The sequence below is a fragment of the Xyrauchen texanus genome, chromosome 33, assembly GCF_025860055.1.
Source record: "Xyrauchen texanus isolate HMW12.3.18 chromosome 33, RBS_HiC_50CHRs, whole genome shotgun sequence".
NCBI classification, from domain to species: Eukaryota; Metazoa; Chordata; class Actinopteri; order Cypriniformes; family Catostomidae; genus Xyrauchen; species Xyrauchen texanus.
Window position 1 is genome coordinate 17,611,306 of NC_068308.1, and position 21,048 is coordinate 17,632,353.

At 40.3% G+C, this 21,048-nt stretch overlaps 1 protein-coding gene across 3 annotated transcripts; it reads left to right on the forward strand.

Annotated features, from left to right (window-relative positions):
* The first annotated feature begins 209 nt into the window (after positions 1-209).
* LOC127627145 (monocarboxylate transporter 12-B-like) lies at positions 210-17,225 on the forward strand. 3 transcript variants are annotated; one of them, XM_052103399.1, is made up of 8 exons: positions 210-283; positions 473-535; positions 2,534-2,797; positions 9,338-9,441; positions 11,580-11,723; positions 14,110-14,704; positions 15,737-15,996; positions 16,392-17,225. In XM_052103399.1, exons 3-8 carry the CDS (start codon positions 2,688-2,690, stop codon positions 16,622-16,624), a joined length of 1,446 nt encoding a protein of 481 aa, XP_051959359.1. In that variant the 5' UTR covers positions 210-283; positions 473-535; positions 2,534-2,687; the 3' UTR covers positions 16,625-17,225. The 3 variants fall into 3 exon arrangements, with proteins under 3 accessions (XP_051959359.1, XP_051959360.1, XP_051959358.1); XM_052103400.1 differs by having other exon boundaries at positions 263-279; XM_052103398.1 differs by lacking the exon at positions 210-283 and having other exon boundaries at positions 303-535; positions 2,531-2,797.
* Positions 17,226-21,048: the final 3,823 nt, after the last annotated feature.

Genomic DNA, 21,048 nt, shown 5'->3' on the forward strand with positions numbered 1-21,048 from the left:
TGTTAGGGTTCAAGAATGTTGTTTTGTCCTTCACTTTTGTACCCAACAAATAGCCTAAAATCAATTTTAAAATTCAAACTTTACACCAAAGTCTGCCATAGTTCCCAAAACTAACCCTAGACAGACATGCACGTTTGTAAACAGAGCAAAGGCGTTGTTCTTCCACAACTTTTGAGGCGAGTCAGCTCCCACCAGAACCCACAAAGAACTCGTCACGATACCCTGCCATGCATACTTGCATAATTTTCTTTTCACGTGTCAGGGGGAGTGGATACAGAGGTAGGTAAGTTCACTGCTCGCACGCTGGAACACGTTGAATTACAGCGGCCAGGATGTTCCCGCAGCTGCAGACTTGTTCCCGGCTGAAAGCAGCACGATGATGATGATGATGATGATGATGATGATGATGATGCATATCGCACTTACTGAATTAATCCAATGTGCAGAACTGGACTTGTTCATGTGTTTCCAGGGTCGCGAAAATAGACTTGAATGGGGAATGTTTGGACGGTGACTGCGGTAAATGTCTGAAATGGTAAGTGCTTCAGACGATTTTGCCGCTTAAGAAGTTTAACAAACATCTGGTGTGAGTTTTAACAAGTGAACGACGCGTTCCAGTCGTGATTAGGATGCATATTCATATTCAAAACAAATTCAAAGAAAAAACAACACGCCATGAAACTTTCCCCAGTTGTATTATTATGATTATTATTATTATTATTATTATTATGTGTAAGGTCTGAACGGCCACTTGAGGTCAAACTGTTTAAACTCTCATTACAATAACATTGTCTTGGGTGGAATATATTTTTTAGGCAAATTAATCGTAATGCTGCGCACAGACGCCTAATTAAACAGTAATATTAAAATTAATGAATGAAATATTAAAAGTGAATTATTGAAAACAAATATTAGAAATGCCGTCAAAACAAAAACAAAAAGAAGTTGTGGTAATTTCTCTCTTTTTAAAAATCATACTTCTGAAGGGAACCATGCATATTAAATGCACCAAAGCAATTCTTTTCAAGTCCTTGCATGTGACTGGGCTTGCATGTTAAAGATCAGATTTGAGACTAATTATACATGCATTTGACAAGGCATACTTTACATTGAGGGAGAGGAGGTGAAACCATTCCTTGAAATCAACTGGTGATATGCTTCATTACAAAATAAATAAATAAAAATAAAATTCATGCCGCAGGAAGCAATTTGCAATTGGTTCAGTTGCATAATAAGGAACAAAACTGACAGAGTACATTGTGTACTGATACGTTGCGTATTGCACTTATCAAATAATATTGTTATTAGGGCTTCACAAATTTAGTTATTCCACACCAGTGTCAGTCATTTTAATAGACTGAATTGGGCTATGCTAGGATTTCAGCCATACTTGTGCTCAGCCCCTTTTCTGAATTTGATGTAATTGAGTTCTTTAATACTTTATATATTTAATAAACTCAGAGAACTTCAAAGTTTGCTAACAACAAGAGGAGAATTCAGAAAGAAATGTAACCTCAGATAGCTTACTGCAGCTGTTGTTTTCAGCAAATGCAAAAAGAGATCACATTATCATAGATATATAAGAGGATTGACTGCAGAATTGAGTCACAGATTCAATAACCATTATACACTCACTGATACTTTTATTAGGTACGCCTTTACACCTACTTATTCATGCAATTATCTAATAAGCCTGTTTTGTTGCAGCAGTGCATAAAATCATTCAGATGCGGGTCAGGAGCTTCAGTTAATGTTCACATCGACGGGGGGAGGTGGGGGGGGGGGGGGGGGGTGCCAAAAAACATACGTTGACAAGAGAGGTTAACGGAGAATGGCTAGACTGGTTCGAGCTGACAGAAAGGCTACTGTAACTCAGATAACCACTTGTAGTGAGCAGAATATCATCTCAGAATGCACAACATGTTGAACATTGAGGCAGATGGGCCATAACAGCAGAACATTATTAGGACCATAGTGTTCTTAATAAATTTCTCAGTGAGTGTATTGTCAATTACTATTGTCAGTATTGTCAATGTGTACTGTTGTAGGATACAAAAACTGGGTGATATTCAGAAACAGCATTCCAGTAAAATGCTTTCTCTGGCAAAATCCTTTGAAAGAATTGGCTCAACACTACAACTAGGTCAAAAGACCTTGGACAGGTCAGGCTGGGAGACTGAAATGTCCCGAGTTACTTAGGCAGCTCGTCATTTAGAAACTTTTTCATGAAAGGGTTATGCATCACAAGTCTTTTTCCTTTACACAAGTCACAAGACACTTTTCACTGTGAATAGTTTGCATGGCTCACTTGCTTTGTAGGGCCCAAAAAGAGACTGTCCACACTAGAACACTAAACCCTGGATGTTGTCACATCATCTGTGAGCACTAACAGAAGACACGCATCAAACATCTTGCCTGTTAATCATTTTAGCTGAGCTTGTTTCTTATTCCTGGTTGTTTTGCTGTGTGTGTGTGTGTGTGTGTGTGTGTGTGTGTGTGTGTGTGTGTGTGTGTGTGATCTTGTTCTCAGCAGAATCACTGACCGGGCCTCACATCTGCAGAAGGAATTTCATGAGCATTGAGTGTGGCGACAGAGACGTGTAACGAGTGTTTAGGACTGGCTGGGCTTTTGACAGGGCTTTTGGTGATTTGGAGGGGAAATATTAACAGTGGGAAGGACTGACTCCATGGCTCAGGAAAAGAAGAAAGGAGGGGTCCTTCCTCCAGACGGAGGGTGGGGATGGATGATTGTGGCTGGCTGCTTTGTGGTCACTGTTTGCACTCGAGCTGTCACAAGGTAAACTTTGCATTTGTTTTTTTTTTAAGTTATGTGGTTGTTTATACCTGTATAAAATGAGAAGACAATTGCAAGGGTTGTTATTTAAGCTGATATTAGTGATTCTGTTTTCAGATGTGAACAAAAACCTTAGGTTGCAGAGGTGGGTAGTAACATGCTACATTTACTCCATTACATTAACTTGAGTAACTTATTTGGAGAAAAAAAAATGTACTTTTAGAGTAAATTCACTCAAGTAAATTTCAATTGAAAAAAAAAACCTTTTTCTTCGTTACAATGGGCGGCAATCCTGTCGTTACATTACTGGGATTAATTTGAATTAATGTGTAATTTATTGAGAGATTATTGAATGAGACTTTTACAACAGCGAAGTTCACACAGCTGCGTGCACTGTCACAGTCACTCAAGCCAAGTCCATCACTGCTGCAGCATCATGCTCTTCTAACAAAGTGACAAAAAACTTTCTTCGCTCCGCACAGTGAAAAAATTATAGTTTCGTCATGCAATGCCTTCATTTAACACCAAAACAAGCGGATATTTCAAGATCAAAATCTCAGCTCGGCACTACGTCGAGTTATATTCTGGCTCTAATGTTAACGTGGGCTTTTCTGTGTAATGAGAGGGTCATTTTCAGGGTGATTCTGTAACTGGGCTCTTACGACATCCGTTTTTAAGTGTACAATTTTTAAATCAGTGCAGCAATATATCAGTGCGCTTTGTCCCACGTCCCGCATGTCACGAGCAGTATTTACACATTTACTGGCAGATATGGGCTGATTAACTGTATAAATCCATGTAAACATCCAGGTTAAGTGTACTTGACTTTTGCCTTGCATTTCACTTGATTGAAGTCTGGAGCGTAAACAGACAGCATTTCTGCATATGTACACCACAAGGCGAACATGCGAGAGCTATGCGGGTGCGAGGCGATAGAATGTCGAAGAGAGTGGCTGTGTCCGAAATCATTCTGTATTTCCTATATAGTGAATCACAGTGAGTGTACTATATCTCAGCAGTGTTTGTGAACGAAATAAGTGAGTGAATTCGGACGCTGACGTGGAGCATCGGAGCTCTGGGGCTTTCACTTTTCACATATGAACTTTTAAAATACTTGGGCCTTACTTGTTATTCTTATTAAATAATATATTAATACTATAAATCTTCATTCTGTTTGTCATTTTTTATATATATGTTAATATAAAGAGTAAACACATTTGATCAAATGTACATTATTGTATTTATTTGTTATGCTTTAGTATCTTTAAACTCCAATACAAGCTGGGTAGCGTTTTTCTTCCGACCATAAACAGCATCAAAGTTATCATAACCTACATGTTATAACCAAATATTTAAATCATCCACAGAATGATCATTTCTACTGTGTGCAGTCTCCTGAGTTAAAATAATATCACCTCAGTGAATTATTTAGTAAATAAAGAATTATCCAGCTTAGTGGAAAAATTATGTATGAATATAAATAAAGAGTACATTTTAAAATGTATCTGTATGTTTTGCCTCTCTATATGTTATTATGTTTTTTAATCAAGTAACAATTTGTCAAAAATTGATTTAGAACATTCAGCATGAAATAAAACATTGCAGGAGTGAACGAAGCAGTAAACTGGCATCTCTCGTGCTAATATTTTCACTGTAATAATTAATAGAAATGTTTCCAAAACACTCTTCTTATTTACAAATTCATCCATATCTGACAAGAGCCCTTAAAGGGATAGTTCACTCAAAAAGTTTAATTCTCATAATTTACTCACCCTCATGCCATCACAGATGTGTATGATTTTCTTGCATCTGCTGAATACAAATTAATATTTTTTAGAAGAATTTTGAAGCTCTTTGGGTCCATATAATGCAAGTGAATCGGTGCCAACATTTTAAAGCTAAAAATAAATCACATAAGTCAGCATAAAAGTAATCCATAAGACTCCAGTGGTTAAATCAATATCTTCAAAAGTGATTTGATTGGTGTGGATGAGAAACAGATAACTTTCACATTCCTCTTCTTGTGTTTTGTTGGAGCATCCCATTTGGCACCCATTCACTTGCATTGTACTGAGCTGAAATATTCCTATAAAAATCATAATTTGTGTTATGCTGAAGAAAGGAAGTCCTTACTCATGAGGGTGAGTAAATGATGAGAGAATATTCATTTTTGGGTGAACTATTCTTTTAAAGTGATAGCTCAGCCATAATTAATATTCTGTCATCATTTCCCTACCATCATGTTGTTCCAAACCTGTGTGACCTTCTGTATTCTGGAACACAAAAGATGTTAGACAGAATGTTAGGGACTGACAGTCTCGGTAACCATTCACTTTAAAAACACGGTGAAAAAATCACATTCCTTGAAAGTAAATGGTGACTCAGGCTAACATTCTGTATAATATCTACTTAATGTTTTGCATGGCAGAAAGAAATACATACTGATTTGGAGCAGCATGATGGTGAATGATGACATATTTCCCATAAATAATAGTAATAATAATTCTGTAGTACATGTTAAATGGGTATTTTGTGATGGCATGTAGGGGAGTTAACATCCATTATGTCATTTGTGAAAGTAACAAGTTACTCACTACTTGAGTACTCTTTTAATTGGATACTTTCTTACTCTTACTCAAGTAATTATTTAAGTTAGTACTTTTACTTTTACAATTTTTGGCTGCTCTACCCACCTCTGTTTGGTTGTTGACAGGTCACTAATCAATAGCTGAATAATATTTTTTTCTATTATTTGGCATTTACTTATACACACTATCCTTAGTGTTCAGATTCATTCCTCGTACATATGGGTTTAACCTGATAAATAGTACACACTGTTAAAGATAAGTACAGAACATGAGGTACAACAGAATGCTATGTTTAGTTCATTCCACAAACAGAATTACTTAGAATGAGTCATTGGCTCACAAAGTGACAAGAGCTATCCAGTGTTTCTGCAACAGCCTTTCAGATCAGGTTACATTTGACAGACTGGTAAACAACTTATAGACCTTCACACATAAAGCCATCATGGACACAGATAACACTGTGTTGTTAACTATTTGCCAGTAATTACTACCTATAGAAAGAGTTTTCTTTAAACAAAAAGAAGAATGTATTTACTGGTTTGAATGCACTGAAAATAAAATGTTAATCTAAAATGTGCTTCATGTGGTGACATCTAAATTTACTGGTTTGATTCAAGTTAATAAAAAGTAATTAACAACACTGGATCAACCAATTTTAAGGGTTAGATCAGATAGAAATAGCTCCTTAAGGTCAAAATTGCAGGTGACGTTACTACTATATATTTATAACTATAATAGATTAAAATATTTTTCTATGTATTTAATATTTTGTCATATATAAGGTCTTCCTTTTACACTGCTTTGGCTTTATCACCATAAAACAATATTCCCACCCTCCCCCGAGGCGATGAATGTGCCAGACTGACTTGCTTTTCATACAAATTTAAGCACTATAATTACAGATGAAGTCAGAAGTTTACATACACTTAGGTTGAAGTCATTAAAACAAATATTTTAACCACTCCACATGTTCAAAATTTGCAAACTATAGTTTGGCAAGTCATTTAGGACATTTGTTCAAGACACAAGTAATTTTTCCAACAATTGTTTACAGACAGATTGTTTCACTTTAAATTGACTATATCACAATTTCAGTGGGTCAGAAGTTTACATTCACTAAGTTAACTGTGCCTTTAAGCAGCTTGGAAAATTCCAGTGTACCTCTGTATTTTAAGGCCTACCTTCAAACTCAGTGCCTCTTTGTTTGACATCATGGGAAAATAAAAAGAAATCAGCCAAGAACTCAGAAAAAACAAGTCTGGTTCATCATTGGTAGCAATTTACAAACGCCTGAAGGTGCCACGTTTATCTGTACAAGCAATAGTACGCAAGTATAAACACCATAGGACCATGCAACCATCGTACCGTACAACAAAGTCTTGTATTTGAGTGGCCATCACAAAGCCCTGACCTCAATCGATAGAAAATTTGTGGGCAGAACTGAAAAAGCGTGTGCGAGCAAGGAGCCCTATAAACCTGACTCCAGTTACACCAGTTCTGTCTGGAGGAATGGGCCAAAATTCTTATTCTGATCTTAATATACTTATTGTGAGAAGCTTGTGGAAGGCTACTCAAAGCGTTTTGACCCAAGTTAAACAATTTGAAGGCAATGCTACCAAATACTAACAAATTGTACGTAAGCTTCTGACCCACTGGGAATGTGATGAAAGAAATAAAAGCAGAAATAAATCATTCTCTCTACTATAAAATAAAGTAGTGACCGTAACTGACGTAAGACAGGGAATGTTTTCTACGATTAAATGCCAGGAATTGTGAAAAACTGTGTTTAATTGTATTTGGCTAAGGTGTATATAAGGTGTTCTCACGTTTTATATATAAAACGTGAGAACCTGTTGAACAGGTGTAAATGAAGACAAGCGGACTGACATACGAGACAAGCGGACTGGCAAGAACACAACAGCACTGTCATGTGACCTCTCATCTCTGAAAGGACTCTTTCGACCATTTCTTAAGTCTTGTAGAGATAAGTGGTAATAATCAACCTGAAGAGTAGCAGATGATGAAACCTCTTTTAGAGCTTAAAGGGCAGCCAGTTGTCTTTTGAAAATGTGCCTTTTTAAACTCTTCTTTATCTTATGGATATTCTCTTTTCTCTTCTTAAAGGAATATTCCGGATTCAAACAAGTTAAGCTGAATCAACAGCATTTGTGGCATAATATTGATTACCACGAAAATTATTTTTGACTTGCACCTCCTTTTCTGTAAAAAAACAAACATCTGGGTTCCAATGAGGCACTTACAATGAAAGTGAATGGGGCCAATCTGTAAACATTAAAATACTCACAGTTTTAAAAAAGTAGAGCCTGTTTACAAGACTTAAACAATATGTGTGTTAACATGATTTATGTTATAAAATCACAATAACCTTTTCTGTGTAAATTTATAGCCAATGTTCCCAAACTTCTTTGCCATGACGATGTTATGTCAACAAAGCCTAAATTTACTGTAAAAATGACGATTTAAACAACTTCACAGCTATAAAAAATATATTATTTTAATGAAAGAATTAATGTAAGTGCTTTTATAAAATTACAAGTTTTACATTTCTGCCTTTAAACCCTTCAAAATTGGCCCCATTCACTTCCATCATAAGTGCCTCACTGTAACCAGATTTGTGTTTTTTCTAAAAGAAAAGGAGGCAACATTATGCCACAAATGCTGTTGATTGAGCTTAATTTGTATTGAACCCAGAATATGAATTTAAAGGGATACAATCCAAAATGAAATGTGAGGCTACGTCGATACTAATCTGTTTTCCTTTTCCTAATGTTATCATTTGTTTAAATATGGGGTAGAGGTCTGTGCAGGATTGATTTTTCATACCCGCTCCCGTGAGAATATGTTGAATATTTTGCCTCAGAGGGGTGCTTTCCAGCACAATGGAGCATGAGGAAGACTTTGTAGGAATGAGCCACCAACCCTGCACCTGTAAATTGTTTGTTTTTGTTGCTCTTGCTCAATAGATGAATAACACAAATGATATTCTGTACCTTAAAAACATAAAATAAATTTGAGTAATTTTTATTTTATGTTTAGATATTTATATTTTGCGGGAGTCCTGTGATTAATTTCTTTCTCCCTCCTTCCTGTGCACACATCAGTGTCTTCCAACCTGCACTCAGTAATCAAAACTTGTCTCTTTAGTTTTTTGCTGGTTTTACACACACTCAATATCTGTCCACGCCTCGTGGAATTATGGTAAATGTGACCATGCCTTCAGGCAGAATTTTAAAGACTGACAGCAGACTGTTCACATGATGCTGATGCTGAAATCGGGCTCTGCTTACTGAAATTCGAAACCACTGCCCTAGGTGTCCATAGATAGCATAAAATGCGAGTTGTGTTTTTAGAGAATTTTTCTTTTGGGGTAAACTAACCCTGTATCCCCTTCATACGTTCTTATCAACCTTGTATTTGCTTGTTGTTATTCCAGTCCTAGAGTGAGATTGTTCACTTTGAAGTCTTGACAAACCATCATGAGCAAAATATTCAGTGTTTTCACACTGATTGTGGAACGGTTGACTGAAGGACACCTCCTTCTTTGATCGCTGACCGACAGACACGTCTGTCTTTGACCAGTGACGGAAGACGTGAGAGTTGCTGGTTGCCCACACTGAGTGCTCTGACCCGGCTGACCTGCCTGGTGATCTTGTTGTGTTTGTTCAGGTGCAGAGCAGGCTTGTGCCTCATTAGCCCTGTCTCAGCCTTTCATATCCAAACAGTCACAAACTGCACGGCTATTCATTATTAACGCCTGTGAATGGCACTCGGTCCATAGTGCCTCTTGAAATCTGCAACCTCAGCATTGGACTTTAAAATATGTTGATATTCTGAATTATCAAAGTATGTTCCTTAAAAGCCATGCAATGTGTGTACTATCTTCGTGTTCTGTATCTTTGGTATAATCAGAATTGTGATGTCTGCTCTTTTCCAGATGCATCTCCATATTTTTCATTGAATTTCAAATGAACTTTGGTAAAGATTACTCTGGGACAGCATGGATTCATTCGTTAGTGGACTGCACAACCATGCTTTGTGGTAGGTAATGATCATACTGCGTTCTCATAAGAGTGCATTTACATGTACAACAAAACACTGAGAACTATAAAAAATCACTGCATTTTTGAATTTGTGGGATTTTCTCTGGTTTTGACATCAAATTATAAACAGACATGCACACATAGAATATCCTTCCAGAGTGCTGGGAAAGGTGTTAACATGCACAGTGAATTGGGGTAGTATGCAAAAATCGAGGTGTGCCAATAAAATAACACAGTTTAATGCATTTACATGACCCAACATTAAGAATAATAACTGGAAAACATGTTTACAATTCCACATGAAAATGAACTCACAGTTAAACAAACCCATCTTTTATGACTTCAGACAGTGTGATACAACATGATCACAAAATTGACATGTTGCTTCCGAATATACCTGTACCCTGAAATCTACCACATTCTGTCGAACAACTGACAAGCCCATTCCCCCATCAGACGTTACTGTATCGATTCAAATGTGATCACCTTGGCTTTCCCTCTAACACTGCTGATAGATAGTGTGTTGCACAAGCAATTTCTGAGACCCGGGTTCTAGTCAAATGGAAACCAGGAAGTAATCACTTTCACATAAACAAAGGTGAGTGCAGGTCGGAGGTTGCATTTTCGCTCTAAAATTATATTTTTACTCCTCTGATGGTTTGGATTAGAGGTGTGGTTTGGGTTGGGGGTAAGTAATTAATAAATAATTTAAGTAATTAATAAAATATGCATTCCTGCAAATACTGCATTTCATTATTTACAACAAAAAATACAACTCTGTGGACATTTCACCTGGAAACTGGAGGTCAGACATTACTTTTAACCACACTTCTAGCTTCAGCCACTGGGGGCAGTGATTCGAATTTCAGTAAGCACAGACCAAGTGTGCCGCACAAGCCCTCAAAAGTAAAGCCAAAACGTCTCGATCGCCCCCCGGTGACTGGTCCAAGTATAGGTCATAAACCCCGCCTCCCCATGTTATTCAGCGGGACGTGAGACCAACTAAACAATTAAATTACACTTCACATATCTTTTTTCCTAAGATAGTTTCTGTCATTTACTGTAGTTTCTATCACATTGATGTAATTTCAAGTGTTTGTTTTCAAAATAAGTTTGTTTTTAATTACTAATTTGATGCTATACAAACAGTGCTGTGACATCATGATTGACAGCTGTGATTGACAGGTTCTCTGAGCGAAGTAGTCACTGAAGCACCAACTGACTTTTTTTCGGGATCTTCGGAGGACTGAGGAGATTGGAGCTTTAAATTTAATATCTAAATTTCTATAATTAATTATTTCACACCGTCAAAAGTCAAAAGTGCAGGGGCGTGTGCTTGCGATTGATTCAGCGAGAGTGAGGGCGGGGCCTTGATTTCACGGCTTTACTTCCTGCTCACTACTGTGCAGGTCTGGTCCCGAAATCGCAACTGCGCAGACTCAATTTCCAAGATATCAGCGCCATATCGGGACACTGGCGGCTTCAGTTGTCACCAATGGAAAAGAGCGAATTGGCGTCGTCCATCTTTTTTTACAGTCTATGGCACAGACCAATTTCAGCAGCTGAAAGTTTGACCTACTATTGATTTACTATGGCTCTTACTTAAAAAAATTTTGATTCTATTTGATGCTAAATTTATCTCTACTAGCTGATTTCTACACTGGTCTTACATGTTTTACATGAGAAGAATAGACAGAGTTTTTTTTTTCCATCTGAGACAATAATGTTGCATAAGACACTAGGAAGACCTGTTGCCTGTGGGAGGCTCAAAACGTTCTCTTGAAGTCAGCAACACACAGCGAACATCTTGAGAGGACATGCCAGTGTCACATAGCCTGATCCAAAAACAGGCCTGTTTGCTTTCATTACACCCAGTGCTGTCTGCTGTTGACAGTAAAAGCAATGTTAAGAATGACATTGCTAAGGAAATGCATCTTTAGGCTGTACCTGCTGACTAGTAAACAAAAGACGTAAGAAACTGTGTTATTAGCAGACTTGTCCATCAAATATGTACTAATACCTTTAAATTGACTTTAAGACTGCTAATAAGCTCTGATCTTGTTAATATTATTTTTGTAGCGTATTGTTCCGTATGACTTGCTCAACATGAATGTTTATATACATGTTATTTTGCAGCTCCACTTGGAAGCCTGATTGGGAATCGGTTGTCATGTCGTATAGCTGTAATACTAGGAGGATTCCTGGCCTCCATTGGACTTGTTCTCAGCTCCTTTGCCACCAGTCTGGAATATCTTTACCTTTCCCTGGGAGTGTTAACTGGTAAGACTTCTAAGAATAAAACACTGACCTACAGACCCATTTACTCCACTTGGTGTATGCAAGCAATGTCGGCCTGCAGTTTCTGCCATAATTGACTCACCCTCATGGCCTCTATGACTTTCATTCTTTTGTAGAACATAAAAGGAGATTTGGCAGAATGTTATTATTAGGAAGAATGTTAGGGACATTCTCAAGCCGCCAATATACTTAAAGATTAGTTCACCCAAAAATATAATTCTCTCATAATTTACTCACACTTATGACTTTTTTACTTCTGTAGAATACAAACAAAGATATTTTGATTTAGATATTTGCAAAATCTGGCCAAAAAAGGTGTTTTTATATTAGCTGCGGTGGTTCAAAACAGCTTGCAAGCACAACTTTCAGAAAAACTTTGTAATGGCTCTTAAAATTGCTGTTACTGTCCTCGGTCCATATCAGTGGTGGGTGACACCTGATACGCCACATTCTATGACACCAACACCTTCTTCAGATGATCTTGCATCACAAAATTCAACATAAAATACTATAACAGAGGTTACCGGTGCATATTAGGACCACTAATGGCATGTTAGCATTAGTATTTAACACCGTGAATGCAAACATGACAAATTACATATTATCTACAGCAAATGTATATTACTTTAAATCATCATCGAGTGGTGAAAACATTGATATTCTTTAGCTGGATTGCATTTAAAGCTTGCGGTGAAATGCGTCTTCACTGTGATTGAATAGAGATCTGATCAAAGTTACATGCTCAAAATGGAAAACACTACTTGCTTACATATTACATCAGTAGCTGTGGTAACTGAAAATTCTTCATCTTTTAGTGATTTTTAAAAACATTGACGAATAATTAAAATGCTTTCCATCACTTTGACAGTCAGGGTTTTTCCTTCATTGAACATTTTTTAGCCGGCGGCAAATAAATATTTTGGGTCACCAAAGCAAATATTATGATATTCATCTCGTGTTCGGTCCTTTGTTATTGCTAAATGTACTTCTCATCTGAAATGCGCGAGTGAAGTCCTGATTGAAGTGAGTGTTGTGCGAGCCACATAGTGATGAGAAAACAGGAAAGAGACTTGAACAAATAGGGAGTATTTGAGGATAGAGATGAGATATTCTAAGTGTATTCCAATGGAATAATTCATGGGATTTTATTAATTGTTTGGGTAACAAGATTCTAAGACAAGAACCCACAACGCAGCACTTTAACTACGGATGACTTTTGCTTAAACTCATCACATAATTAATTACTTACATAGTTGTATCCGGATAACAAAAACACATTTGCATTTACACCTTCTTTGAATGTGGTCAGAATCTGTCCCTGACCACCTCCGAATGTGGTTTCAGTGATCCGATAACGATCTGATCATAATGCATCTTGGGTGCATTATTCCTGTCATTTAATGTGGTCAAGTGCTATCTGATAGCGATCCGATCACTGAAAATGCATGTTAAAGGTGCACTCAGTAAGTTTTTGTACATGTCATCTTAGACTTACACTGACACCTAGCTGCGTGGATGTAGCATCTTTCAAACGCAGTCGTTTTCAATTACAGAGGGCAATGTAAAAATTAACTATTCACAGTCAGCCATAATAAATGTTATCTATGAGTGAAAGTATCGAATAACAGAGATTAAGTGAGTAGTATGTGGCTAGTCATGTTATCCTAACATGGCAGCCCCCTGAGGGTACCCTTTCTATGTAAAATAAAACAGCTTTTATTAGGTTACTGATGTGACTGTGGTCTTCAATGCATGTGAGTGGAAATGATTTTACACATAGGTTTCAAAATTGCATTTCATTTCTTTAGAAGTACAACTTATTTCATGTGGAAAAAATTACTGAGTGCACCATTAATGCATGGTGTAAATACACAACACATTTTAATGTCACATTGCTTTTATATGGATGGAGTCTGGACAGTGTGCTTCTCATATTTAAATCACCTCTAAACGCCCCTGCCAGCGGCATGGCCAGTGTCTAAATGTTCGCAAACATTATACGGGTGCTCAGCTTTTTAACCTTCTTTTTGGCTCTAAGTGTATCAGGGCCTTCAATCACCATTCACTTACATTGTTTGGAAAAAAGGTGCAGTTAATTGAGACTGAGACATTCCTAACATTAGAATAGAAGTCAAATTGGTTTGGAACACATGAGGGTGAGTAAAAATGACAGCATTTTCATTTTGGGGTGAACTATCCCTTTAAGGAGCTATTGCTACAATTCAGTCGTATTAAATTATATTTTTGACTTGAACCAGTTAATTTAGATGTTTCCACATTTTTAGGTCAGTCAGTACATTTAACAAATGTTATGTTTACAGTTGTATTTAAAATTAGCACTCAGAATAAGTATACCTCTTTTTTTCAGGGCTTGGCTTCGCTCTTTGTTATACTCCAGCTATCACCATGGTCGGGGTGTATTTCTGTGAGAGGAAGGCTTTGGCCTATGGCATTGCCATGTCTGGCAGTGGTATTGGGACCTTCATCCTAGCACCGGTAGTGCAGCTGCTAATCGAGCACTACTCATGGCGGGGGGCCCTCCTCATTCTGGGTGGTTTCGTGTCTAACCTGTGTGTATGTGGAGCTCTGTTACGACCCATCATTCTAAAGGAAGAGGAGGCCTGCCCACTTCCAGTGGACTCTGAGTGTGGGTATGAAGTTAAACTGCCAGTGGTGAGCGGTATCCATACGGGGAAGACTGCAAGTGATAAATTAAAAGTGGATACTAAACAACGCTGCCTTCAGTCCATGCAGGAATATCGCTTCCTGCTTATGCCTGATTTCCTGGTGCTGGCTTGCTCCTTCTTGCTCTTGGCTAGTGGCTGCAGCCTGCCATTTGTGTATCTAGTACCGTACGCACTGGATGTTGGTGTCAGTCATCATCATGCTGCCTTCCTAATGTCCATATTAGGAGTCATTGACATCATTGGGAACATTACATTTGGCTGGCTTACTGACAGGAGGTATGTTGTATTGTGCACTGAGAGTGTTACATTACAGTCAAAAACAGGAGTAGGTCATTTTTTGATGGAGCCACATGTTGTTTGTTTACTATCATTATGGATAATTATCAGTTAGTTTCTACACTGCATTTTTATTTTTTTTTGGTCATCGAATGTTTCATGTTTTGCCATAATATCTATAAACATCCTTAAAACAAGATACATTTACTTATTCCGGCTTCAATAAAAGTTAAGCTCAATTGACTGCGTTTGTGGCGTTATGTTGATTAACACTAAATTAAGTTTGACAATGGAAGTTTATGGGGCCAGTCCATAAACCTTAAAATACTCACTGTTTCAAACGTATAGCCACAAGACCTAAACAATATGCGTTTAACATGATTTTAGTTTGATACAATTGCTTACTAACCTTTTCTGTGTAAAGTTATGTCCAATTTTATAACTCCATTGCTCTGATGACGTAACACCCCATTTCTGCCATTAAACTCTCCAAAACTGGGCACCATTGCCTCACTGTAACTGTGAACTACTTACAGTGGGATGAGTTAACATGTTTTTTTGTGATTAACATTATTCCACAAATGCTGTCGATTGAGCTTAGCTTGTATTGAACCCAGAATATTCCTATAGGTCTTGTTTTCAGAGAAATCTAACAAAATAGGTAAATAGCAAATAGGTTTTTCTTGTTTTCAAGTATGAATACCAATAATTGTTTTTAAATTTCTCTGAAAACAAGGGTTAACGTATTGTCATTTTGGTTTAAGAATGTTTATATATTTTTACTGGAAAAGAAGACAAATGTACTGATTAGGAAAATGATTTTATCATGTAAGCACAGATATTGTTATAAACAGCTGTCAGTTTAGAATTAGAATTGGAAAAATGTTTTTATTTGTATTGGATATTTGTCAAAGATTAATGATTTGAGAGGTCAAATGGCTAAAAAAAACTGCTTAGGTTTTAGGAAAAGAGACAAAGAATATTGATAGTGTTTCTTATTATGCTGACTAACCCTTTCTGTATCTCTTCTAGATATCTGAAGAAGTATAGGAATATATGCTACATGTTTGCAGTGGGAATGGAGGGCCTATGTTGTCTGTTTATCCCACTCTTACACACATTTGTCTTGCTGGTCCCATTTTCTGTGCTCTACGGGTACTTTGATGGAGCATATGTTGCCCTTATTCCTGTGGTGACATCAGATGTTGTAGGGACAACTTACCTTTCTTCAGCTCTCGGGATTGTGTACTTCCTTCATGCTGTTCCCTATCTGGTCAGCCCACCCATTGGAGGTGAGAACCACAAAATTCTTAATTTATACTTAATTATATATATATATTATATATATATATTTTAATCAATTGTATATTATACATTACATGTGCTCTGCAGTTTATTTATACACAATGAGAGACAAGTCAAAAATATTGTCTGTATTGTTATTCACAGCATGCCAAAGTACATAGATATTGGGTTGAAAATAACCCGGAATAAGCTTTTAATAAAAAAACATTAACCACAGTTATAACATGTGCATTATAAAAGTAGCCATTTTGTGGTTTCATAGGAAAGCGAAATTAACAATTGATAAACAGTGGCAAATTATCCAATCAAACTGATCCAATTTCACCACCCTGAACAACTGGGATTTACTCACTGCAAAAAGTATTGTGATTTTGTTTTTTAGGTTGGTTGGTAGACACCACAGGGACTTACACAGCGACATTCTTACTGAGCAGCTTCGCCATGATCTCCAGCTCTCTGCTGCTGTTCTCAGTCGCTATCATTCGCCACTGCCAGAGAAAACGCAAGAACAGCCTGAGCAAAGACCCAAAATTGGAGCCATGTGAAGGCAAACAAGTGGACTATTATACTCCAAAAAATAAAGACTTGATGATAATTATCCCAGCCTCTTCATAGCATTGGGATAGTCATTTGTATTGTTTCATATGTCTATTTTTTTAATCAATTGTAAAAAAAAATGTTAGCAACATATATAGTGTTAGCAATATTGTTTAATTAACTGCAAAAAATAATTTGAGTGTAAAATGTGCCTTTTTACTGTCTTGCTGTTAAAATCATTTCATTCTTATCTAGAATGGCAAGCATTAAAAAGGAGAGGCTACAAGCTGGTGCACAGTGCAACAAGATTTACATTTTAAGAATTTTCTCCTTGTTTCTCATACCTCATGTGTCAGCAAGGAGTGTGTTTTCTTTTTGTAAATTTGTCTGTTTTCCTATGGACCACAGAATTACAGAATTTATTGTCATTTTAACTCAAAATATAACCTAATCCAACTTGAGCTTAAGTCAGAAGAGGGCAGTGTTGATCCCTAGACTTCTGAGCAGCCTGGGTTGGTATCAGTGATGAAAGGGAAGCAAATCCACCCCTGCTCTGCAAATGGGTTGATGTATTAAATTGCTCAAAAACAATATGACCATATATATGTAAAAGCATCTTATGTCCATGAGTAGTACCAGTACCAATTAAAAAAACATTGTGAAAGCAAAAAACTTTTAGTATTTAACAGATTTGATTAGTTCAAACTTTGTCTGTTCCACTTCTGTCACTCACTCGACGTTGTACCGAATTGTACCTCTGAACCTGAGAAAAGGCCAGTGTCAAGTTGGCAGACAGAATTTGCATGCCCCGCCCCGGACATACGGGTATAAAGGGAAGCGGGGCAGCGAATGCCAGTCAGAATTTTTCTTCAGAGCCGAATGGTTGTGCAGCAAGCAGCTGAGTTTCACTCCTGTTCCACTCACCTCTACCAGCGAGAAGCATTGCTGTTGGATCCGTATGGCGTATTTCCAGCTGGCGTTTCTCTCTCTTCACGCTGTGCAGTTCATGACCCTGGGCGCTTCGACAGCGCTTTTTCTCTGTTTAAAAGAGTGTCTCCTCCTAAAAGAATTATATTTTCTCTAAAAGAATCTGACTTTTCCACTCACAAAAAGAGCAATACACAGCATCTGTCTTTTTCAAGATGCCTTTCCGCCCCTGTGTTCTTCCTGGATGCGGTCAATTTGCTGCCTCATGTGCCTGTGTAGCGATCACACTGAGGTGGCGTTTGTGGATGGTTCATGTTCTCACTGTGAGAACATGACCATGGCAACGTTGCGGTTGCGGCTCTCCTTCCTGAAGGTGAATGCCACTTCAGCCACCCCCCGAGTCGCTCCTTCCCACGGGATTGAGGACGACCCGGCTGGCGATACGGGGATGATGACGGACTCGGTTTGGCCGGTTAAATCCCCACGAACCACCCACCCCCCGAAACGCTCGTGTGCTTCCTTCCGTGCTCGGGATGAGTGCGACTCGCCTCCCTCAAGCCCCCGGGATTGGATGATGACATCACCGCTGCATCAGAGAGCGTCCAGGCGTCTGACGCGGAAGACTCGACTGGGCTGCCGCCTTCGGGCCAGCCCGCCCAGTCGGAGGCAGATGCGCAGATGGCCAACATGCTTGATGGCTTGGACTGGAACCCCCCGTCCTCCCCACAGCCTTCGCGGCTTGACGACTGGTACCTTGGCACCCGGCACCACTCACAGCCATGCCCCCGTACCATTCTTCCCGGAAGTGCATGACGAGCTGACGCAGTCATGGAGGGCACCTTTCACTGCCCGTAACCGATCCCCTCACTCGTCCACTCTCACTACCCTGGATGGCGGAGCGGCCCACGGGTACACAGAAGTTCCCCATGTGAATAGGATGGTTGTGATCCATCTGTGCCCAGAAAACGCCGCCACCTGCCGGGACTGCCCAGTACTCCCCTCTAGAGCCTGTAGGACGACGTCATCACTGACCTCCAAAGCCTACAGCGCCACCGGACAGGCCGCCTCCGCCCTGCATGCCATGGCTCTCCTGCAGGTCCATCAAGCCAAGGCACTTAAAGATCTGCACCTGGGTAGTCCCGATCCCGATGTGCTGCAGGAACTGCGCTCTGCCACCGACCTTGCTCTCAGAGCCACAAAGGTCACAGCACAGGCACTCGTTCGGGCGATGGCCACCCTCGTGGTCCAGGAGCGCCACCTTTGGCTGAACATGGTCGAGATGCGCAACGTTGACAAGGCTAAGTTTCTCAACGCCCCCGTCTCCCAGCTTGGCCTCTTCGGCGACACAGTCGACGACTTCGCCCAGCAGTTCTTGGCAGTGAAGAAGCAGACGGAGGCAATTTCTCACATCATGCCACGGCAGTGCCCAACCAGCGCACCCCGACGCAGTAGATGGCAAGTCCCTTGGTAAGCACAACTTGATTATCAGGTCCCTGAAAGGCGTCCGGAGACTGAATCCTCCCTGGCCTAGCCTGTTCCCCTCTTGGGATCTCTCAGTGGTCCTCTCAGGTCTTCAGAGACCCCCCTTCGAGCCGCTTGATTCAGTTGAAGACGGCCCTCCTGATCACGTTAGCCTCCATCAAGAGGGTTGGAGACCTGTAAGCGTTCTCTGTCAGCGACTCCTGCCTGGAGTTCGGTCCGGCGCTTTCTCAAGTTATCCTGAGACCCCGACCGGGCTACGTGCCCAAGGTTCCTACGACCCCTTTCAGGGACAAGGTCGTGAACCTTCAAGCGCTGCCTCGGGAGGAGGCAAACCCAGCCCTTTCGTTGCTGTGTCTGGTGTGTGCTTTGCGTACCTATTTGGCCTGCATGCAGAGCTTTAGATGTTCTGAGCAGCTCTTTGTCTGCTTTGCCGGATGGCGGAAAGGGAACGCCGTCTTCAAACAGAGGTTAGTCCTCTGGGTCGTTGATGCTATTGCCTTAGCCTATCACACCCTGGCCATGCCTGGCCCCTTGCGGGTTCGAGCACACTCTACTAGAAGTGTGGCATCCTCGTGGGCACTGAGCCATGGCACCTCCCTAACAGACATCTACAGAGCAGCAGGTTGGGCAACACCCAATACCTTTGCCAGGTTTTACAATCTGAGGATTGAGCCGGTCTCATCCCGTGTTTTGTCAGATCCGAACCAGTAGAACTCATAACGCGGCACAACCGACCGGGTGTTCCGCTTGCACCTTGCGCCCTTCACCTAGTTGATCCAGTGCGCTTTCTGTCCAGGGTCAGCCACTGAGCAACGCTGCCTGGATGTTTCTCCTCCCTAGCCCTCTGGCCCATGAATTCAGCAGAGCAAATCGTGGCCAGACTCACTACGAGTCTCAATGCGCTGTACTGGGGTCGGACTCCACGGGCATAGTTCCCTCTTCAGGCTAACTGATATATTTGATATGTGTTTCCCCCAGGCAGTCCCGCTGCCCCGGCCGCCATGCTTTTAGAGTTCCCCCTCATTAGGCTGGACCTACCACCGCGCCATATCCCACGTCCGGCTTCTTAACCCTCGTGGTGTAATTGCCACGCAGTACCTCCCCCTAAAACTGGGCAGGGCGTGGCCTCCGCAGGGTCTTTCCCTCCTGAAAGAATAGGAATTTTGCAGAGCGGACAGCTACCTTGCCTCCGGCCTCGCCTACAGCTCCGGCACACCAGCGCTGACAAGTTCTGAAGACGCCCCCTTAGGCCTCTTCCTCAGTCTCTAAATCCACTCCCTGCCGGGTGCGCGGCGCGACCGCCTTTCCCCGGGGAAAGACCGCCTTCCCCGACTTAAGATAGGCCCCAGCCGCATTACGTCCTATGTGAGAGACATAGTGAGAGAGAAGGCCGCGGCTGCTGGGAAACCTAAGGTTTGTATGCAAAAAAAAGAGTTGGGGGCGTTGGGGAGGGCTACGTGCAGCCGGCACAGGCGCCTCTAGCACGCAATAACTTGCTGTGCACATGTGCGTGGCGCTTTTTTATGGACACCTTGTGTCAATTCATTTGACACAACGTCGAGTGAGTGACAGAAGGGGAACGTCATGGTTACTGTCATAACCTCCGTTCCCCGAGGGAGGGAATGAGACATTGTGTCCCTCCTGCCACAGCACTAGACCTAGCACTGTAAATGGCCGTACTTCATTTTCAGCTCCTCAGTGCAAAATCTTGACTGGCATTTGCTGTCCCGCTTCCCATTATACCCGTATGTCCGGGGCGGGGCGGGTTCTGTCTGCCGACTTAACATTGGCCTTTTCTCAGGATCAGAGGTACGATTCGGCATCCAAGGAAGACCCCTTGTGTCACTTCATTCGACACAACGTCCCGTTCCCTTTCTCGGGGAACGGAGGTTTCGACAGTAACCATGAAGTTTTATTAATATAAATGTTCCAGAAAGGATAGCATGCTCACTACAACTATACCAAAGAAACATATTGCCTCATTTTCTGTTTACACGTGCGTTATATTGAAGTACATGCACCTGTATAGAGAGCTTTGTTGTTTTAGGATAATTTTTCTTCATTATTACAAAAAGATGCCTCTGTGCTGATTT

Coding starts and splice junctions, on each gene's coding strand:
- LOC127627145 (XM_052103399.1), top strand. CDS start 2,688: ATGGCTCAGGAAAAGAAGAAAGGAGGGGTCCTTCCTCCAGACGGAGGG. Junction 9,442..11,579: donor CTGCACAACCATGCTTTGTG/GTAGGTAATGAT, acceptor GTTATTTTGCAG/CTCCACTTGGAAGCCTGATT. Junction 14,705..15,736: donor GGCTGGCTTACTGACAGGAG/GTATGTTGTATT, acceptor TATCTCTTCTAG/ATATCTGAAGAAGTATAGGA.